Below are 17,290 nucleotides of genomic sequence, written 5' to 3' on the forward strand. Positions count from 1 at the left end.
CAACCTGAGTCAGCTCGCATCCTGTTCTGAACACTTCCTTCTTTATTTTTCTCTTGTAGATAATAAGTTCAGCCAGTCCTTGTGCAGACTTCTTTTTCCAAAGCTTATCCTCTGAATTTAAAAGAACACATGTGCAGTCTCATACTCATGTATCTCAAAGGGCAGTGAAACAATCCTTTGATGAAACGGTCAGATTGATACAAAGATGCAGTGAAGTTGATTTGAACATTGTGGTACTGTGGAAGGTATGTATGGTTGTAGCCTTTGTGGTAATTTGAACATGAAACATTACGGTCAGAAAATAATTTCATGTGGCATCCTGAACGTGGCATATACATATGAAATTTATGGGTGATTTTTTTTTTCTGAAAACAATCAAATGAACTATAATGATGCAAGAAGCAAAGATAGTCTTAGTATCTATTACTGTAGTACGTGTCCTTAAATGTTTTTACATTACTCTGGATTCACTCAGTTCTTGTAAGTTCTCTTTTAAAAGAGAAAATTATGAAATCTTAAACTAAGAGGTTTGTTAATGCTTAATCTTACATACCTGTTAAGAGTGACCCAGTCTGCTTTGAAGAAGAGTCTCATTTGAAGCAGTGGAAAATGGCATAAGTATGTCATTCTAGCCTCTAAGTCTTGATCAGTACAGCATGATCCACCTAAGTTAGGGAGCAGTCAGTAATTCTGTGTTATGAATCTTAAATAGTTTCTGGTCTGCAAATGTCTTTGCATTATGTTCTGTAGGCCTATGTTGTGGAAGACAACAAGCAGCTTATTTTGGAGGGCCAGCATCACGTTGCCCTTAACACAGTTGGGAAGGAGGCCTTTTCATTTCCTCAGAAGCAGGTAATCTACTGAAGTTTTCCTTTACAATTGCTTCTTTCTCTAAATGGACTCAATGAATTCTCTAGTATATAAATGGAAGCTTTTGTACAATCTTAACATCAGATAAGTGTTATTACTAAATAATTCAGGCTGACTAGCTCCAGGTTTGCTTAGTCTTTTGTATTGGTCTAGCCAGGCCCAGTTGAAACATGAGAAAAGCAATATGCAGGTAAGCATATTGATGAGCTCTTGTTGAAGTAAACTGTTCTTTGGTGTTTCAGGTAGAGCTAGAAGCTTGTTAGTGGTATGAAAGGTAATGATTATTTCATAGCAAAGTTAATAGTAAATGGTGAAGTTTATAGTTGTTTTGCTTGATGAAAGAAAACAGCATCTATAAGAAACTGGTGGCTGTCTTCTGGTACATGAATTGATAACAACTATGGAAGTTACAGATACGGTTCTGGAAATACATCTGTACTAAATTCATATCTGTACATAAATTCATCCACATAAATTCAGTTTATGTGGATAAAGAAGACTGATGTGCAGAGTAAGAGGAAGTAAGTCTTGTGCTGCTCGTTTAGTCTTCTCCCGAGCAGCACATTGCTGTTCCTTCTTGTTTTGGTACCATTCTTAATGTTTTTACCAATATTGCAAACATAATGTATAGTTTTTAGTGGGCTCATAAAGTTGCAGCAAAGAGTACTATATATTAATTTTGTCAAGAAAACAATACAGGACAAATGTCTTCCTATAAATACCATGTTATAATGCAAGTAGAATTACTCTGAAGCTGTGCATTTGGCTTTGGTTCATAAGCCTTTAAGTATTTGTACATTGCTGAGATAATTTTTTCCATTTAGTTCTTTGTGCTATGAAATAAATGGGAATTTGCACACATGGGCTGTAGCTATGCTGAGTAATGCAAGAGGCTGTATTAATCTAATGACAACTGCCCCCTCAGGTATTACTTTTCCTGTCTTTATGTATATGTAGAACAGTAGATCACACTGTAGACGTCTAAGGTTAGGAGACAAAATACTGTGAACTTCTGATCTCATTAAGTTCTGATTCTCATAAATGAATAGGAAGAGAAAATAGAAATGAATTACATCTGCATCCTAAAATAAACAAATGCCTGAATAGGGTATGGGTAGAAATTTGCATTTCTTTTTGACTGGAATTCTATTTGTCTGTATCACAATCAATTGCAAAGTAAAGAAATTAATCCTGCCACCAGCAGCAAGGAAGGATCTATATGTGCTCTCATTTTGTTTGAGGAATATAGGCTACTGTATTAGTGTTCTCTATCTAAAATCTGTTTCTCATCAGGTTTTATTACAGCTATCTTCATATAGATTCTACATTGATTATTGTATTCACATCCTTGAGCATGAGGAACACACTTCCTTTGAAGCATTCTGTGCCTTGGCAGAAAGCAAAAAAGCATCTGTGTTGTCATGCAGTTGAAATATGTTATAAGAGTAATTGGAGTTTTAAGAACCTGTGATCTCAGGACTGCTAAGAATCGAGAAATTGAATATCTTGACATACTACTTTTTTAAAAATTGGCTCGTAATACTGTGAGGAGAGCAGATAAACTGCTCTGAGCTAGAAGGTGAAGTATAACAAATTAATTGATTTGAGACTTCGCAGCAGTCTACTTCATTCAGTCCACACTGAAGAATTAATAGAATCCCCAAAATATAATTAAATTAGCCTAGATAGAGAAAATAATGTACTTAATCTCTTAAAAATTGCATATTGTCTTTGAATTATCTTGCTTTTGCATTAAAGGATCACAAGCACTGGAAAGCTGGGGAGTAGCAGTGGTAGAAAATCCCAAACCCACACTTCTGATTTAATATTTTCAGTATATAGTTTTGTCTTGTAAGTCTATTCTCCTAAGCCATGAACACAGTTGGAAACTCCCAAGTTGTCTTGTGATGACAGTATTGAAGTTGGTTGTTTTCTGAGGACTCAACAGCAGAGGGAGTTGGAGGTGCATGCTTTTTTACCAACACATGTGGCTTATCAGTTCATAAATGATAAAGGGCAGCTCTGATCTGGGGAAAAATTAATTCCAGATTCTGAACAGGTGTCACCTAGGATGCAAGAGTCCACTTTGCATTTATTGCTGAGTTTTATTTGTTGCTTGTTTGCAGCGACTCTATTTTTGACTTCTTTTGCTTCATGCTGTTGTATCCAGCAAAGGAATTTTTGTGTCTGGCAGACACAGCCCAAGAACAGTCTCACAGTGGACATTGAAGAAACATGAACAAAATTCTCTCTACACCACCCCCTCCTTATTTATTTTATTGCTCTGAGAAATTGCTCAAATCTTAGCCAAATTAATAAATTACTCTGTTGAAAAAAATGAGATCACTTGCTTTATATTTTGGTTAAATTCTCTTTATTGGTTGGCTTCTGATACATTGTCAGTTGTGGTGTATCTCAGATTAACTCTTTGCCAGCTTCTAAATATGTAGTTAGGATTCACAGAAGCTTTAACTACTGTTTGGGGAAGCAAAGCTTCAGTAAAGCACTGTAGTGAAGAACACTTCACTTCTTCAGCACTGTTATGTTTAAGTTGTTCCAACAGTTGCTGGTAGATTGATAGTTGGGTGAACTGACGTAACTTAATCCTCATATGTGTGTAAAATGTTAGGCTGCTGACTAAGCCTCAGTGATGGGTGCTTACTTCTGCTTGGTTCCTTGTGGGACATTTAATGCTCAACAGGGATGTGGATCAGACAATAGGGTGTAATTATTTCTGTATCACAGTAGCATAACTTGCTGTAGTATTTGATAAAATCAAGATGTTATAACCTCTGGTTACAGCAGGGCTGGGGGAAGGGCTAAAATGTTTTTCGTGGTAAAATCTCAATATGTACCAAAATATTAAAAACAAGTAACAGTAAAATTCTATACAAGTTCTTTGATGCTCAAATTCATGTGCTCCCCTTTCTTCCCATGTTTGTTCAAAATAGAATTAGAAATACTAATCCTTTTTTGTTCCAACCACTACAGTAACTATGACTTTAAAGCTGGTTTTCTGTCACTGAATACAGATGTTTTTTATTATTGTTTACAGTGGAGATTTTTTTTGTATAACAAAATAGCACTACCGTTGAGTATAGGCTACTGGACACAGTAGGCTTACCAGGAGATTTGATGAACTACTTATTTACACTTTTATGTTCTGGAAGTTTGGAGTCATAACATGTAGTGTGCTGAAGGAACACTTAGAGAATATTGACTTTGTTAAAACGTTTATTTGTTTCATGTAGATATCTCTCAGGATTATATGGAAAACATTTATCTTCTTATCCTTCCTTTCATTTGTATTTTTGAAAAAATGTCCTTTGGCTAAAGGTAGGAGAAAAAATGCTAAATATAGTTTGTTGCCTTGAATCAGAAGGTGCCACAAAGTGATTTGTTAATAGTCACAGGAAACAAGATATGAAGAAAAAGAATCATGTAAAGTGTAAATAAAGTGAATTGCTTTGAATAGATCCATTTCAGGCCAAGTAAAAAAAGCCTCACTTATAAATTCAGCTGAGTATTTTAAATCATGGCTGTTTTTTTCAACAATGATACTGCTATAAGTTCTGTTTCTCTTCTGAAACATACTTTTTGGAATCGGGTAGTTTTAACTGAAGGTAAATTTAAGATTGCACCTGAAATACAGCTATTCTGTCTCTTCTTCTTGATCTCTCTACCTTAAATTAGTGAAAGGACAAAAACTTTAAATGCATTAAACATCCAGTCACAGTCAGGGCTGTTGATTAATATTATTTCTTACTGCTCTCTTCCCTGTTTTTCTAATCTGGTGAATTCAATCCAAAAGATTACAAAAGAAAAGTGCAGTGTAATATGGTGGGGTGGAAGTAATAGGGCATTTGACACACTTCTGGTTTGCTAAGACGTCACACTGATGGAAGGTGAGAAGCAGCCTAGAGGTTTGTCATTTGAATGTTGATGTGTTGGGAGTAGTGTACATCCTTCCCAGGTGTGCTTCAGGACTGCACATGATCTTCTGGGCTGCACATTTAGTTCTGTGAATAAGACCAGCGTTAGCCCAAAGTAAAATCCATAAAATGTGTATAGAATCGATGTAGGCTTTTTGGCAGTATTTCACTTCAGAGAGGATAAGTGTTGGTAAGACTGTTTCTCAAAATACATGCAGCTTAGTGAGTCAGCAACAGGTTGGAAGCAGGAATTCTTGAAATGTAGGAGAGGGTAGGGTTTAAATAGCTATTTTTCCTATTACTGAAAGTGACATCTTTTGCTAGTTCAGAGCTTTTTTACAGAATACGTGGGAGGAGATGTTTGAATAAAACAGAGATTGTTAGAATGGATTTAAGACTTTCCTTAAACCACCTCAGTAGAGAAAAAGCGAAGTTCTTAAGGGTAAATCAACCTCATGAGCTGAAATACACATTTTTTCACTTTGTTGTATCAATTAATGGAGCAGATACAGTACCAGTTTGGAAGGATTGGCTTATATTATTGTCACAAATTAAATATTCCACATACCTGCAGCATTTGATCTGCTGCTTTACCCATTATGGACTGCAAAGCTAATGGTATCTGTTTTCAAATGTGTTATTCTTGGTGTCAGTAAAATACTGTTCCTGGAGTTGTCATTTCTGTAGTTGAGAGCTAGAATGAATATAGATCAGTCACATGTTGAAGGAAGCAACTTAAAAGCAAGGTTTTAAAATGGAAATTGTCAGATCTAAAATGGGAAAGGGAGAAAAGCATATCACTTAGATGTCTCACTCTTATTCTCCTGCTTTCATATATTCTGGTTTACTTATGCTTAGCTCCCTTCAAGAGTTTCCTGTTTAGGTTTTCTTCTGTGCTGTGCATACTGGTCCCTCATATTTGAAGGAGCACGTCAGTAATCCTTTTGGATATGTGTGACTTGTGGTTTATGGAGAAAATATGCTGATTTTCCATACAATTTGGAAATCAGATTGCAGTGCTTACCTTTTTCTGGTGTGCTTAAGAGCACATTGACCCAGTCTCTAAGAATATTGTTTATGAAACTGAAAACTTTAAGTTGTGTAATATTAGGTATAAAAATTTTTTCAAGTGATTGTATGTGAAGATAAAATCACTTCTATCCATCTATTCCTGATGGAAAGGAAGAATTTTTCAATATGAGAATGCATTCTAAGATATTAAGGAATGTATTATGGGTAGATCTATCTGCTACATCTATCAAAAGATGCTTATAATTGTTAAAATGTTGCTTTTTCAACTTCTAGTTAAGTGTAATTGCATAAGTGATCTGAAGCTGGTGTGAATGGCTAAAGCACCATTTCAGAAGTGTAGATAGAGATGATTTTATAGCTGTTTCAAAGTAGCAAAACACCAGACTCTGATGGTTGGGACTTCCTTGTAGCACAAGTAAATTAAAATGTTGAGATTATTCTACTTGAATCAGAAATCTTGTGTCTAGATTTGAGTGTATTTGTTTGAAGCTGGTCTTTGTAAATGACTTTAAGCAACAAGAAGCTTTCTAAAAATAGGAAACTAACTTTCCAAGCACCAGTTGTGCAGTTTATAGCTCTTGGAACATAACTGAGGGAGCACTGTCATTCTGGTGCTAATGCCTGTTATGTATTTTTAGGCAAAACCAAAAAAGCCTTAAAATGCAGTTATAAAATGTAAAACAATAACAAAACCACACACCCCTCTTGCAATCTCTTACAAAGTCTCTTCCAGTTAAGCCTCCCTTCCTCTGCCAATTTGTATAGACGAGACACTCAAATTACACCACAACTTTTTTAATGAGACAGTCCTAACCATTGTTGTGGCTTTCTTGTATGCAGTTTATGCTGGTTACTGGAGCTTGTGACACTTCAGTAGGCTTTGCAAAGAACCACACTGGTCAGCAGGCAGATTTTAGGTGCCAGAATTCATTTTTTTTCCCCCCTTTAAAAGGTAATACTTCACATGGGCTGATAATCTAGGAGTTCATCAACAAAATATCACCTGTTCAGTTCTTGATTTTTCTTTTACTTGGTTTCTAAGTATAAAGCTGTTACTGCTTGGTGTATATTCTTGAAGGGAGGGTACAGGCACCAGGTAGTTATGGGCTTTTAGTTTGGTTTTTTAAGCCTTGATCAAATTTCACAAGCTCCAGAGTAGGGCAGAAGTTTAATGCATCCTTAAACTTAGCATTCATTAGCTGTCTCTAGGTAACTTTCTGATCTGTATGCACATCTTCTTGGTTATTGTTTGGAAATGCTTAATTCTTTTTTGAGCCATTCATTAGGTAAGAGAATTATGGGCTAAATGTTGTATCTTAGCCTTTGTTCTAGGTACAGTCACAAAAAGCCTAGAGTTTGAGCAGCTAAACTTGGAGAGACAGACGTCTTTTCTGACTCTGACACGCAGAAGCTGGCTAGAATTAAGGTTTAGCTCTGCTGGAAATGATTAATTTTGCTGCTTTCCAGTCCTTCAACAGAGGTGTAATATTAGAACTAAAGGTTTGAAGTATTAACAGCACTCTGCATTGTCACCAGTAAATGTTGCTGCTGCATTTCATGATGTTCTTGTCTACTTGTAGAGGTAAATATGCGTATTTGTCTTTTGTAGGGTTTTAAAAAAATACTCGGGAATTCTGATTGGGAGGACTTGGAACAGGTAATTGACTCTAGGGCAAACTACAATATGTAGGATATTGCTGTGTGGTTGAAGACAGCCTTGAAAATTGGTTGGACTATTATTTGAGGGGATAGAATAATTTAAATGAAAACCTTTAATCTCTGCTGTGTTTCATGCTGTCAGTTTGCATTGTTAGATAGGGTAGGATGGAAACACCAAATTTCATTCAACACTTAAAATATATTTTATTGTTACTATGGAATATCTGTTTTTCTTCTCAAATTACTTTTTTAAGAAAACTGCTCTTCCTTTTGAAGGGAAGACTTGCAAGCCTATTAAAAAACATTTGATGTCTTCCTGGTATTATCAGCACAGTGACTAAGGTGTTCATACACATTTTTGAATGCCCAGTGTGTTTGATTTTTAAGTTAGGTTTCATTGCCTGTAATGTTTATTTTCAACTTAAAAGGTACAATCTATCACCTTTTAATGAAAAGTATTAACTTTATTATACTGTACCAACTTACTGGTGGCTTTTTAAAAATCTTGTTTCATGTGTTTTTAGCAGGCAGTCACATTTACTGCTGCAAATTTTTTTTTTTTTTTTTTTTTTTGCTTTTAAAGATGGATTTTCTGCAGAATAGGTTCATAAGTAAATGCTAAAGGGCAGCCCCTTCCTGAATACATCCTGCTCAAAAATCAGATTAGATGATGTTGGACAGAAAGGCTGCACCAAATGCAGGCTGGTTGCAGCTTTCTGTATCACTTAATTTCTTCTGCTTCAGACTCTCATTCCATCCAAACCCAAGTAGTGTGTTCAAGCATGTTTTGGGCTTTCAGCTGGGGACAAAAGGTAACTTTCATATCTGCAAGTGCTTGTTAGGCTATGTTTCAAAGATACTCTGTTATTAAATCCTTCTGTCAGTGTTCACATGTTCATGTAAATTTCTGTTTGCTTTACTTTGGATCTCTTCTGGGAAACTTGTGTGTTGCCTTTCCTGTTTTGAGCTTCCTAGGGCAGGCAAATAATTTTTTTGTTGTTAGATACAGCTGCTGAACAGGGAGCAGTGTAAATGCTCTCCCTTTTCCCTAGAAGCCAAACCCAAGCACTAGCAAACCACTGCAACAATAGTGTGCTTTTGTGACACTTGCACAGATGGTATTTTCATAGGCAACTGTGAAATCTGTCTCAAAAGAAAGAAAGAAGGTAATAGATAAATCATACCAGTTCCTCATCCAGCATGCTTAAATACAAACCACATTGGAAAAAAAATGTGAGCTTCATGATGCTGCAAACTTGTTTCCCCTATGAGCTGTAGTTCATAATGGAAAACTGTAACTTCTGTGACTGGATTTCTTGTACCTTATGTTACTTTTTTCAATGTTACTCTGAATTTGTTTCAGGAACTACCAGAAACGGTTCTCCTAAAGTTTTTTCGACCTGAAAACACACCAGTACCTCCAAGACCAACACCAGAGCAGCTTTCTAATCTTATTAAGACAAGTCTTCATTATCCAGAATCTTTCAATCATTCTTTTCATCAAAAAAGGTTAGTGGAACATTACCTTTAGAAACTTTAGAAATATTGTTAATTGGACATAAATCCTTTTGAGAAATGCTATTTGGGTTATGATATTGAAGTCTGATATGCAAGTGTGAAATATAGTTAAATTTTTTAACTCAGTGCTTCAGAAGTTTATAGGTAAAATGAAAGTTTCATGAAAAAAAAAGGCTGTAAAACCATAGCTCACAGTTTTAATGTTAACAAGTAATGTTATCAAACTTACTGAAAGAAAAATAGTCTATTCCCTTTGTGTTTATTTTTGTTGTCAGAGTAAACAGTGTGATTTCTTTTGAGAAGCTAGACAGAAAGAAAGATGTACTTTTAGCTCAAAGGAACTGTTATGTCTACAGCATCTGACTTGCCAAGATTAGCTGCACGTGGTTCTGACATACGTCAGAAGGAAAGGTGGTAACAGTTCAGATCACTGGGGCTTGTCTCCTGGAAGAATATCAGAATTAACCTCTGTCAAAAAGCCTACTACTGGAGTGAATTGGTTAGAGCCTGTAAAATCCATGAGTCTTTCAAAATTGTAATGATATGAACAAAGCCTCCTGGCTTAAGTTCCAGATATTAAATGGATTGTATTTGAAACATGAAGGTATCTATTTAGGTTTTAGTTGTTTTATCTGAAAGCTCGCGACTGTGTTACAGTTTATTAAAAACAGTTAATGTAAGTTGTCAAAATAAAGGGATTTATTTCTAAAATCTAACATTTAAATGTTTTATGCAGTGCTATATTTTAAGGACAGTGATAAAGCATGCATTATCCCTGTTATACATTCACCTCTTATTGGTTATAGTCTCTAAGTGTTCCTGTCTTACAGTTCAAGTTTAGGATATTTAAACTCATAGGAAATGGTAAGAAATTCTAGTGACACAAATCAATTGCTGAATATATAGTGCTGCAGTAATTTGTGTTCCTGCCTGTCAATATCTTGGGCTCTTCCTTTGCTGCAGTATTATTTATAGAAACAGTAATAGTAATTGTGAACAAGCAGTATATCAATTAACTGTATTAGTTTTATTGAGGATAAAGGCCTACATTAAACCCAGATATACATGTGCTATCTGTTCTGGTTGGGCACTGTTCAGGCTATAGCTTAAGGCCAGCAATGTACAGGAGGCAGTGCAGGAGAAAAGTATCCAGTCAAAATGTGCCAACCAGCAATTCAGAAAATAGTATACTGGACCATGTTATCTCATTCTGGAGTGTCTCTTGTCACACAAGCCGATTTCCTGTAAACTGAGGTGGTACTTATCCTTTTTCTGTCCTTTCTCAGCTGGGTGAAGGGAGATAGTTGCTTCATTTGGTCTAAGTGAGCCAATGCTGTTTGCCTTAATTGACAACTTTTATTTAACTCTAGTCAGTGTGATTCTATTTCTATGTACACTATCTTGACTCCAGCTTAATTGACAGCTAACATATAAATTTCATGTTATTGATATTCATTTTAACTATATAAAAGTATAATTAAGACTATCCAAAATAAGACTCTTTTTTCCTTTAATGTGGAACTGTTTCTCTTTGCAGCCTCTGCCTGGTACCTGTCACTCTCCTGCTTTCCAATTGTTCCCAGGCTGTTGTAGATGTGATGATTGATTTACGACATAAACCAACAAGGTAGTGTGCAAATGCTAATAAAATAATATTTCTAAAGAACCTTTCCTTGCTTGGGGAATCTTGTCATATTTTAACTATACTGAATATCTAGAACAGTATTTTTTCAACAGTAGCTTCTTTGAAAGAATGGAAGTTGATAAAAGGCTCATACAGTTAACTGTGAGTCTTCAGTCTCTGCTAAGACAAGGCCTCTACTTGTTACTCTTGAATAGTCAAAACACACTGCAGGTCTTTTCTAGAAAAAGGGAAATGCTTTTCAACTAGTCACATAGGCACTTCACCAACCTTTATTAAACATAAGTTGTTAGGTTTTAATTTTTAAAATACTGTGTAATTTGTAGAAAACAGCTTCCTCCTGCAGTTTGTCTTAATGTATAATTTTGTAGAACCCTAGATATTTTTAAGACTGCCTCTAGGTTTAGCAGCTGGTTCTTATGACTGCGTTTTTGCTTAGAACTGTAGTAGTAAGTGGGAAAATACTACCATTGAAGTGTTCATGAATTGCTTCTAGAAGTTTTACTGAAGATTTTTTGTGGGATAGAGAATTCAGTACCATATCTATACCAATGTCATTCTGCCATTTCTGTTTAAACAAGGCAACTTCAACTCATGGGTAATGCAGGTGACAGCTCCCTTTCCTCCTTTCTGTCCTCTTAGATATAACACTACCTAGTCTGCCACCAGGGAGGGGAGAAAGATTGTGGAGACATTGAGGGGTGTTTAGTCACGGGGGAGCACTGGCTTCTTGCCAACAGTCCATGGAGACAAGTAAGATATTAAAAGCCCGGAGCCTGATACACATGTTCAGAAGTGGAAGACCAAAGATTTAAGTGTGGTTTACTTTTCAGGTACAGTTAGGAAGCCATTCACTGAGCTGCTGTTTCTTCACCAGATGATCATGTATTACATTTTGAGACATATCCTTTGGAAGGATAGTGTACTCATGCACCTTGAAACTGCTTGAAAAGAAAGCCCCCCACACACTCTCTCCTAGTGTAGTAGTGCAATGTCTCTAAAGCAGTATATATCCATATTGACTATTCCTGTGTGACATGCAGTCTGATTTAACTCTAGCTCATGGGACAGGCCTAAGAATGCCTTAAATAGGAATTCCTTAAGCTGTGACAGTTTGGATCTTGTTACTACATCTAGTGTTACATGCCAATTATTTAGAGAGCTGAGAATACACTGAGTTCTTCATTATACATCTATGTGTAATTAATGTCCTGTGTACAGTACATTAGGGACCAAAGAAACACTTTAAAGGTTTGTTACAATTCACCTGAACTAAAGAGACACTCTAAGGATTTTTAAGTAAGTCAGAGAACATTAATAAATATTTGGTAAGACCCAGAATTAAATTGAGCTGATGGATGGACATAAGCATCCTTAAATTTACCCAAGGTACTCTGTATCTTAGGTACTCTGAGTCTGCATGTATTTGTGGGAGCGGGTATGTTTGGATACAGATGTAGTAGGAAAGAAGACAGACACGTGATTGTTATTTTGAGTTGTATTATAGTACCTTGATAAAATGTTAAGTGGAGTTCTGTCTGTAGCTATGATGGCAACTGTTAATCCTTGCAAAGTCTAGCTTTTTCTTGCTAGATAAACCTAAATCTCTTAAAGATAAGGAGGGTTCGCAGAACAAAGACAGCATACTGCATTTTGGGAAGGCAGTGATTTAAAGGTAGTGATTGTAGTCAAGCAGTCAAAATGACTCAGCAGCTTCAGAGACATCAAGGACAAATGGCAGTGGGCACTCACCTAAGGGAAGCTAGAATAGTAATGTAAGTTCCCTACTCCTGACTTCTGAGAAGTTTTTAAAAAGTATGAATCTTTGTAAGGGCCTGGTGGGGGGGACACAGTGCTTTCTGAAATCTTAGGAAAACTTGGAGTGAGTCCTGTGAATTGGTGATACATGCTTCAAGTGCAGAGAATTAACATTTTTATCTTTATTTTTTTTTTTTTTTCAGCTCTGAAGCACTAGAAATACATGGATCTTTTACATGGCTTGGGCAAACACAGTACAAGCTTCAACTTAAAGGCCAGGAGGTCTATAGCTTGCAGCTCAAAGCTTGTTTTGTTCATACAGGCGTCTATAACCTTGGAACCCCCAGAGTATTTGCCAAGCTCGTGGACCAAGTTACTTTATTTGAAACAAGTCAGCAGAACTCCATGCCTGCACTGATTATTATCAACAATATCTGACCACTTCCTGGAAAAAAAAAGCACTAAAATACAAAATAAATGGGATTCTTTTCTTACATTGCTGGTTGACATTTTGCTGCAGTTTTTTTTTAACTAGCACCTCAAACATCTAACTTGTTACTAAAGATTATGTAGAAAAGAGAATAGCAAAATATTCAGATGACTTGTCAGTTTGTTTCTCAATGCAAGGCACATTGGACTGAAAATACATTTATCCTTTTATAATGTATTTCTTCTCTGGTAATTAAGATACTCATAACATAAAATACTCTAACTGCAGATCTGAACATGTATGTCCAATGCCCTGTCAAAAATGCAGCTTGACTGCTGTTACAACTTCCAGCATGGTGTGTTTAATATTTGTGGCTGTATTAGGATATGGTTCAGGAAGAAAACCTCATTGGCTTTTTCCTGTCTGAAGCCATTAGTCATGGTAAATCCCAACCTTACTGTGAAGTTCAATAAGGTCTCTCAAATCCATTTCTGATTCTTGGTTCTTTAGTTCAAGATTTTGGTTTCATATTTATAGAAACTGATGGCTTTTCAAGGTTTACATAAGAAGTCCAGCTAGGGTGTTTAAAAAAATTAATTTGAACCAGTTTGAGTATTTTCTCATTCATCTCAAAACAGAATGCACTATTTCACAACCATGAGATTGTCATTTAAATTGTCACTTACTTTATTATGTAACTATAACAACTGATCTGTTTAAAAAAATCTACTCAAGATTTTCAAGAAATGTATTATATTTATAACAAATGTACTGTAAATAGAATAAAGCATACACCATATTCACTGTATGAACTGGTGGCCTTTTTGCTTGCATTTGCATACAGCTGTTGCAATCCACAGGTGCTGCTGCTATCACAGGACAATGCTGGTGTATGAGACAGTGCATCTACCTTCTGATGCATTTTATTCTTTTTAGGTAAGTGGTCCAATTTTACTCATGTTTGGTACTACTGTATGACTGTCTCCAGGACTTTAGACTCCCTGAAAGTCTTGGAACCCATTCACAGCACATAAATTTTCATAGTCAAACTTAATAGGACAGTGGATCATGTTGCTAAATAACAGAATGCTGAAATATTCTCCAACAATGAGTATGTTGCTTCAGGCCTTGAGTCCTTGACTCCTGGTGCACAGCTTGAAAGAATAGTCTAAGATTCTCGACATTGTAGCCTTCAGTTGTGTCATCATTGCTTTTTCTCTCTCACACCCATTTAGGGAAGGAAAAGTCATAATTGATGCCATTCAGTGTGCACTGTAGGCCACAATGTTCTAAGTCACGGTGTATATTTTAAGACAGCCTGTCCAAAGTGGGTTATCAAGAGCATCATGTTTAGAAACTGGATGAAAAGAAGAGGGGCCCTGTAGAGGGAACTGGGCTTGTCTGACGGAGGCTGGAGATGGTGCAAATGGCAATTCACACTGAGATTGGCATTGAGCAGCTGCTGGCAGGTAAAAAGGTGAGGATTCAAGAATCTTGGAATGAGAGAGCAGTGAGATGACATGATGCAGGGCAAAGCAGTTCCTGGAGCTTCTCAGCACTCCAGACCCAAATGCGTAAGCTCTGACGCTCACCTGCGCATCTGAGCAGTCTGTGATTCATCAGTCTGAGACCCAGCAAGAGCTGTGGGTGTTTGGGGGAGGAGGGTCCTTGGCAACCTGTTTTTGGATTTCAAATATAACAGTGGAGCTTTTCCTTTCTTGGAATTGTAGTAGCAGTACTTAGCTGGACACATGCTCGTTGTCTCTCCTGGTGCGTTGTTAGAAATTCTAAGTGTGTCTTTGGGAGCTCTAAAAATCAGAATTTTACTATATGATTGCTTAGGAGAGGAGCTAGCATAGAAGTAGAACTAAGCTTGCCTCCTTAGTGGTTTCTCACATGGCCACAGTGAAGACTCCGAGTGATGATGGAGAACGGTTCTATTGAAATGAAAATTAATCTTGTCTTGCCATTGAGCAGGTAAGTCTATCTGCAAAGGCATGCTTGTGCTTCTATCACAGCAATGTTGTGGGTCACAGTAGATCATGGTATCACATCTTACTTTGAGATAGCTAGAAAAAGCTCTTAAAGACAATGAGATCCAAGGGATTTTTTGTACTAGGAATCGACTGAATTTTCCTTTCTTGCTACCTTTGTAACATAAAACAAAAAGAAACTTTCTAAGCTGGAGGTTTTAGTGAAAAATAAAATGCCCTGTTTCAATCTGGGGAACTTGGGAACAATTTTATCTTGTATTACTTAAAATACAGAAATAATTCCATATACTAATAGACATAAAGTTAGGCTTTTCATTTGAGCTGAGTAACCAACAAACCTGTTCCTGAGATGAGGTGAATTCTGCCATCCCTTCCATACGTCATGGCATGCGTTGCTCCATCCTTTTCTCAGGGAATTCTGGTGGTTGTGGGCTGCTTTGCCAAAAATTGCTGAAATTAACAGATTACTATATTGTGCAATGCAAGTCTGGAGTGATAGAGTTTTAGAGTCAGTCAAGAGTCTGAGAATCCTGTAGGAGATGACTACGATAACATGGCAAGGTCTTGTGCTTTTACTTGTCTCAAGCAGCAATCCCCATCTACTTCCTCAAAAATAGGAGAAATCATTCTAAATGGAGTATTCCTCTTACATTTTTAATACTGTGTACTTGTCTTGGCTGAAACTAGGACAGTATTCTCAAATTTATTCTAAAGCAATAGTTATGCTGATAAAGCTATGGAGTTTTCTGAATATGTTGCCTTGTAATGTAAATGTCTATATTTATTATAAATTATATAAATATAAATTGTTATATTTATTTTTATATATAACCTTTCTATAATTCAGGAAAAACTATCATAATTAATATTTAAATTACTTGTGACGGAAACTCACTTTGTATCCATCTGAAACGACATTATGAAAATCCTGTCTAAATACTGAGTAATGGAATAATGACTTAACTAGCAATAAATACCTAAAAGTTTGTAGCAAAAGCAGTGTTAATTGCTTAACTTGTAAACATAATGGCCATTTACTTACTCTCGTGGTTGGTGTAATTTTAATTTATTATTACTGTCTTATTAGAGAAGTGTTTGGTACATTACATAAAAAGTCCATTTATACCGTGGCTTAAGACACACTTAAGTATCTCCTGATACTCATCATCAAGTGTGAAAACTTGTGCTGTCTGCAGGGGTTGGTTACAATTCCAGGTTTGGAAGTTTGAGGATAACAGCCTGGTTTGGCACCATTTAATACAAAATCCACTGAAGTCCCCTTAATTTAAATACAGTTTTGTAAAGTTTAAAATCTGCCAGATTTCTGAAATAATTTGTTTGTCCTGGAAAGACTGTCCAGTGAAACAAGGAGAACTAAACATGGGGTCAGTGAAAAATCTAGCATGAAAGATGAGGGGAAAAAAGAAGTAAAATTATCTTTTTTATTTCAAAATAATAAAACATTAACTTTCTAAGTAGAAAAAGAGTGTGAACAGTTTCTCTGTTGCATTTTTATAACAAATTTTTCCTAAATAAAAGATTATTTGATTTCCCAGGGACTTCCAAGAATTCCACTCAAAGTAATTTTTTCATCCTGTTTTTTTACAATGATAAATGAAATAGGGACTATATAAAAAATCAAAAGGAAAATCAGAAACACTGACTATGATTCCCAAAAATGTTGGTAGTTTTTGGGAAAAGCACCATAGACATACACTAGGAAGGTTATGGATAAGTTGCAATAACTGAAAGACGTACCCACTACAATGGCTTTAAAGATACAGACCATTATAGGGAGGGAAAATGAAATTGTTATTATCTCTATCAGGAACTTGATACTTGACTGAGGACAGATTCAGCAGCTTATAAAATCCTTTTGGTATCATTCAAAGATTCAGGTAAAAATAACGGGGAAAAAATAACGTAGGGAGAGGTCAGTTCTGTATTTAGAAACTTCTCAATAGAAGACTTGGAGATTTCTTTCCCACTGAGTCCTTACACAGAAAGCTGAACAGGATTCCTTATTATCCCTCATGTCATAGGTTGTTGGTAATTATTACTAACTCTCAGGATCCTAGACTTGAAGCTAACAAAGGAAATGAGCACCAATTCATTTCCAGTTTTGACAGTAACAAGATTTTGTTCAGATACAAATGCTCTAGTGATCTGTGCCTTGAAACATCAGCTTTACCCTCCTGCAAAAAAAACTTTAGTTTTGTTTACTAAATAGTTCTGGGCTCCTTCTGGAGTTGTATTTCTTCCCTCTGGACAAGGAAAGTACTTAAGCTGTTAAGTACAATTAAATGATATTTTTGAAAAAGTTCTTAGTATTAGGAAATTCTACTGTTTCTTGAAGCATAAACTCAGCTGCACTTTTAATTTCATTTTTGTAATAGGATTTTGCCAAGTCCAGTAGCAGAATGGAGAGGTTCAAAGTTAACTGTTCTTTGGCAGT

General features: G+C 36.0%; 1 protein-coding gene across 4 annotated transcripts in view; it reads left to right on the top strand.

Annotated features, from left to right (window-relative positions):
* Positions 1–13,649, top strand: part of TRAPPC8 (trafficking protein particle complex subunit 8) — a 53,226-nt gene extending 39,577 nt beyond the window's left edge. For 2 of the 4 annotated variants that reach the window (XM_086889463.1, XM_086889443.1), the window contains 6 exons: positions 60–245; positions 751–852; positions 7,444–7,491; positions 8,857–9,002; positions 10,549–10,638; positions 12,615–13,649. In XM_086889463.1, the coding sequence (XP_086745589.1) occupies positions 60–245; positions 751–852; positions 7,444–7,491; positions 8,857–9,002; positions 10,549–10,638; positions 12,615–12,849 (807 nt within the window). In that variant the 3' untranslated portion in view covers positions 12,850–13,649. The remainder of the gene's footprint in view (positions 1–59; positions 246–750; positions 853–7,443; positions 7,492–8,856; positions 9,003–10,548; positions 10,639–12,614) is intronic. The other 2 variants (XM_086889452.1, XM_086889474.1) reach the window with 1 other exon arrangement.
* The last annotated feature ends 3,641 nt before the right edge of the window (positions 13,650–17,290 follow it).

Source organism: Cyanistes caeruleus, chromosome 1 (genome assembly GCF_971803275.1).
Source record: "Cyanistes caeruleus chromosome 1, bCyaCae1.hap1.1, whole genome shotgun sequence".
In the NCBI taxonomy this organism is placed as follows: domain Eukaryota; kingdom Metazoa; phylum Chordata; class Aves; order Passeriformes; family Paridae; genus Cyanistes; species Cyanistes caeruleus.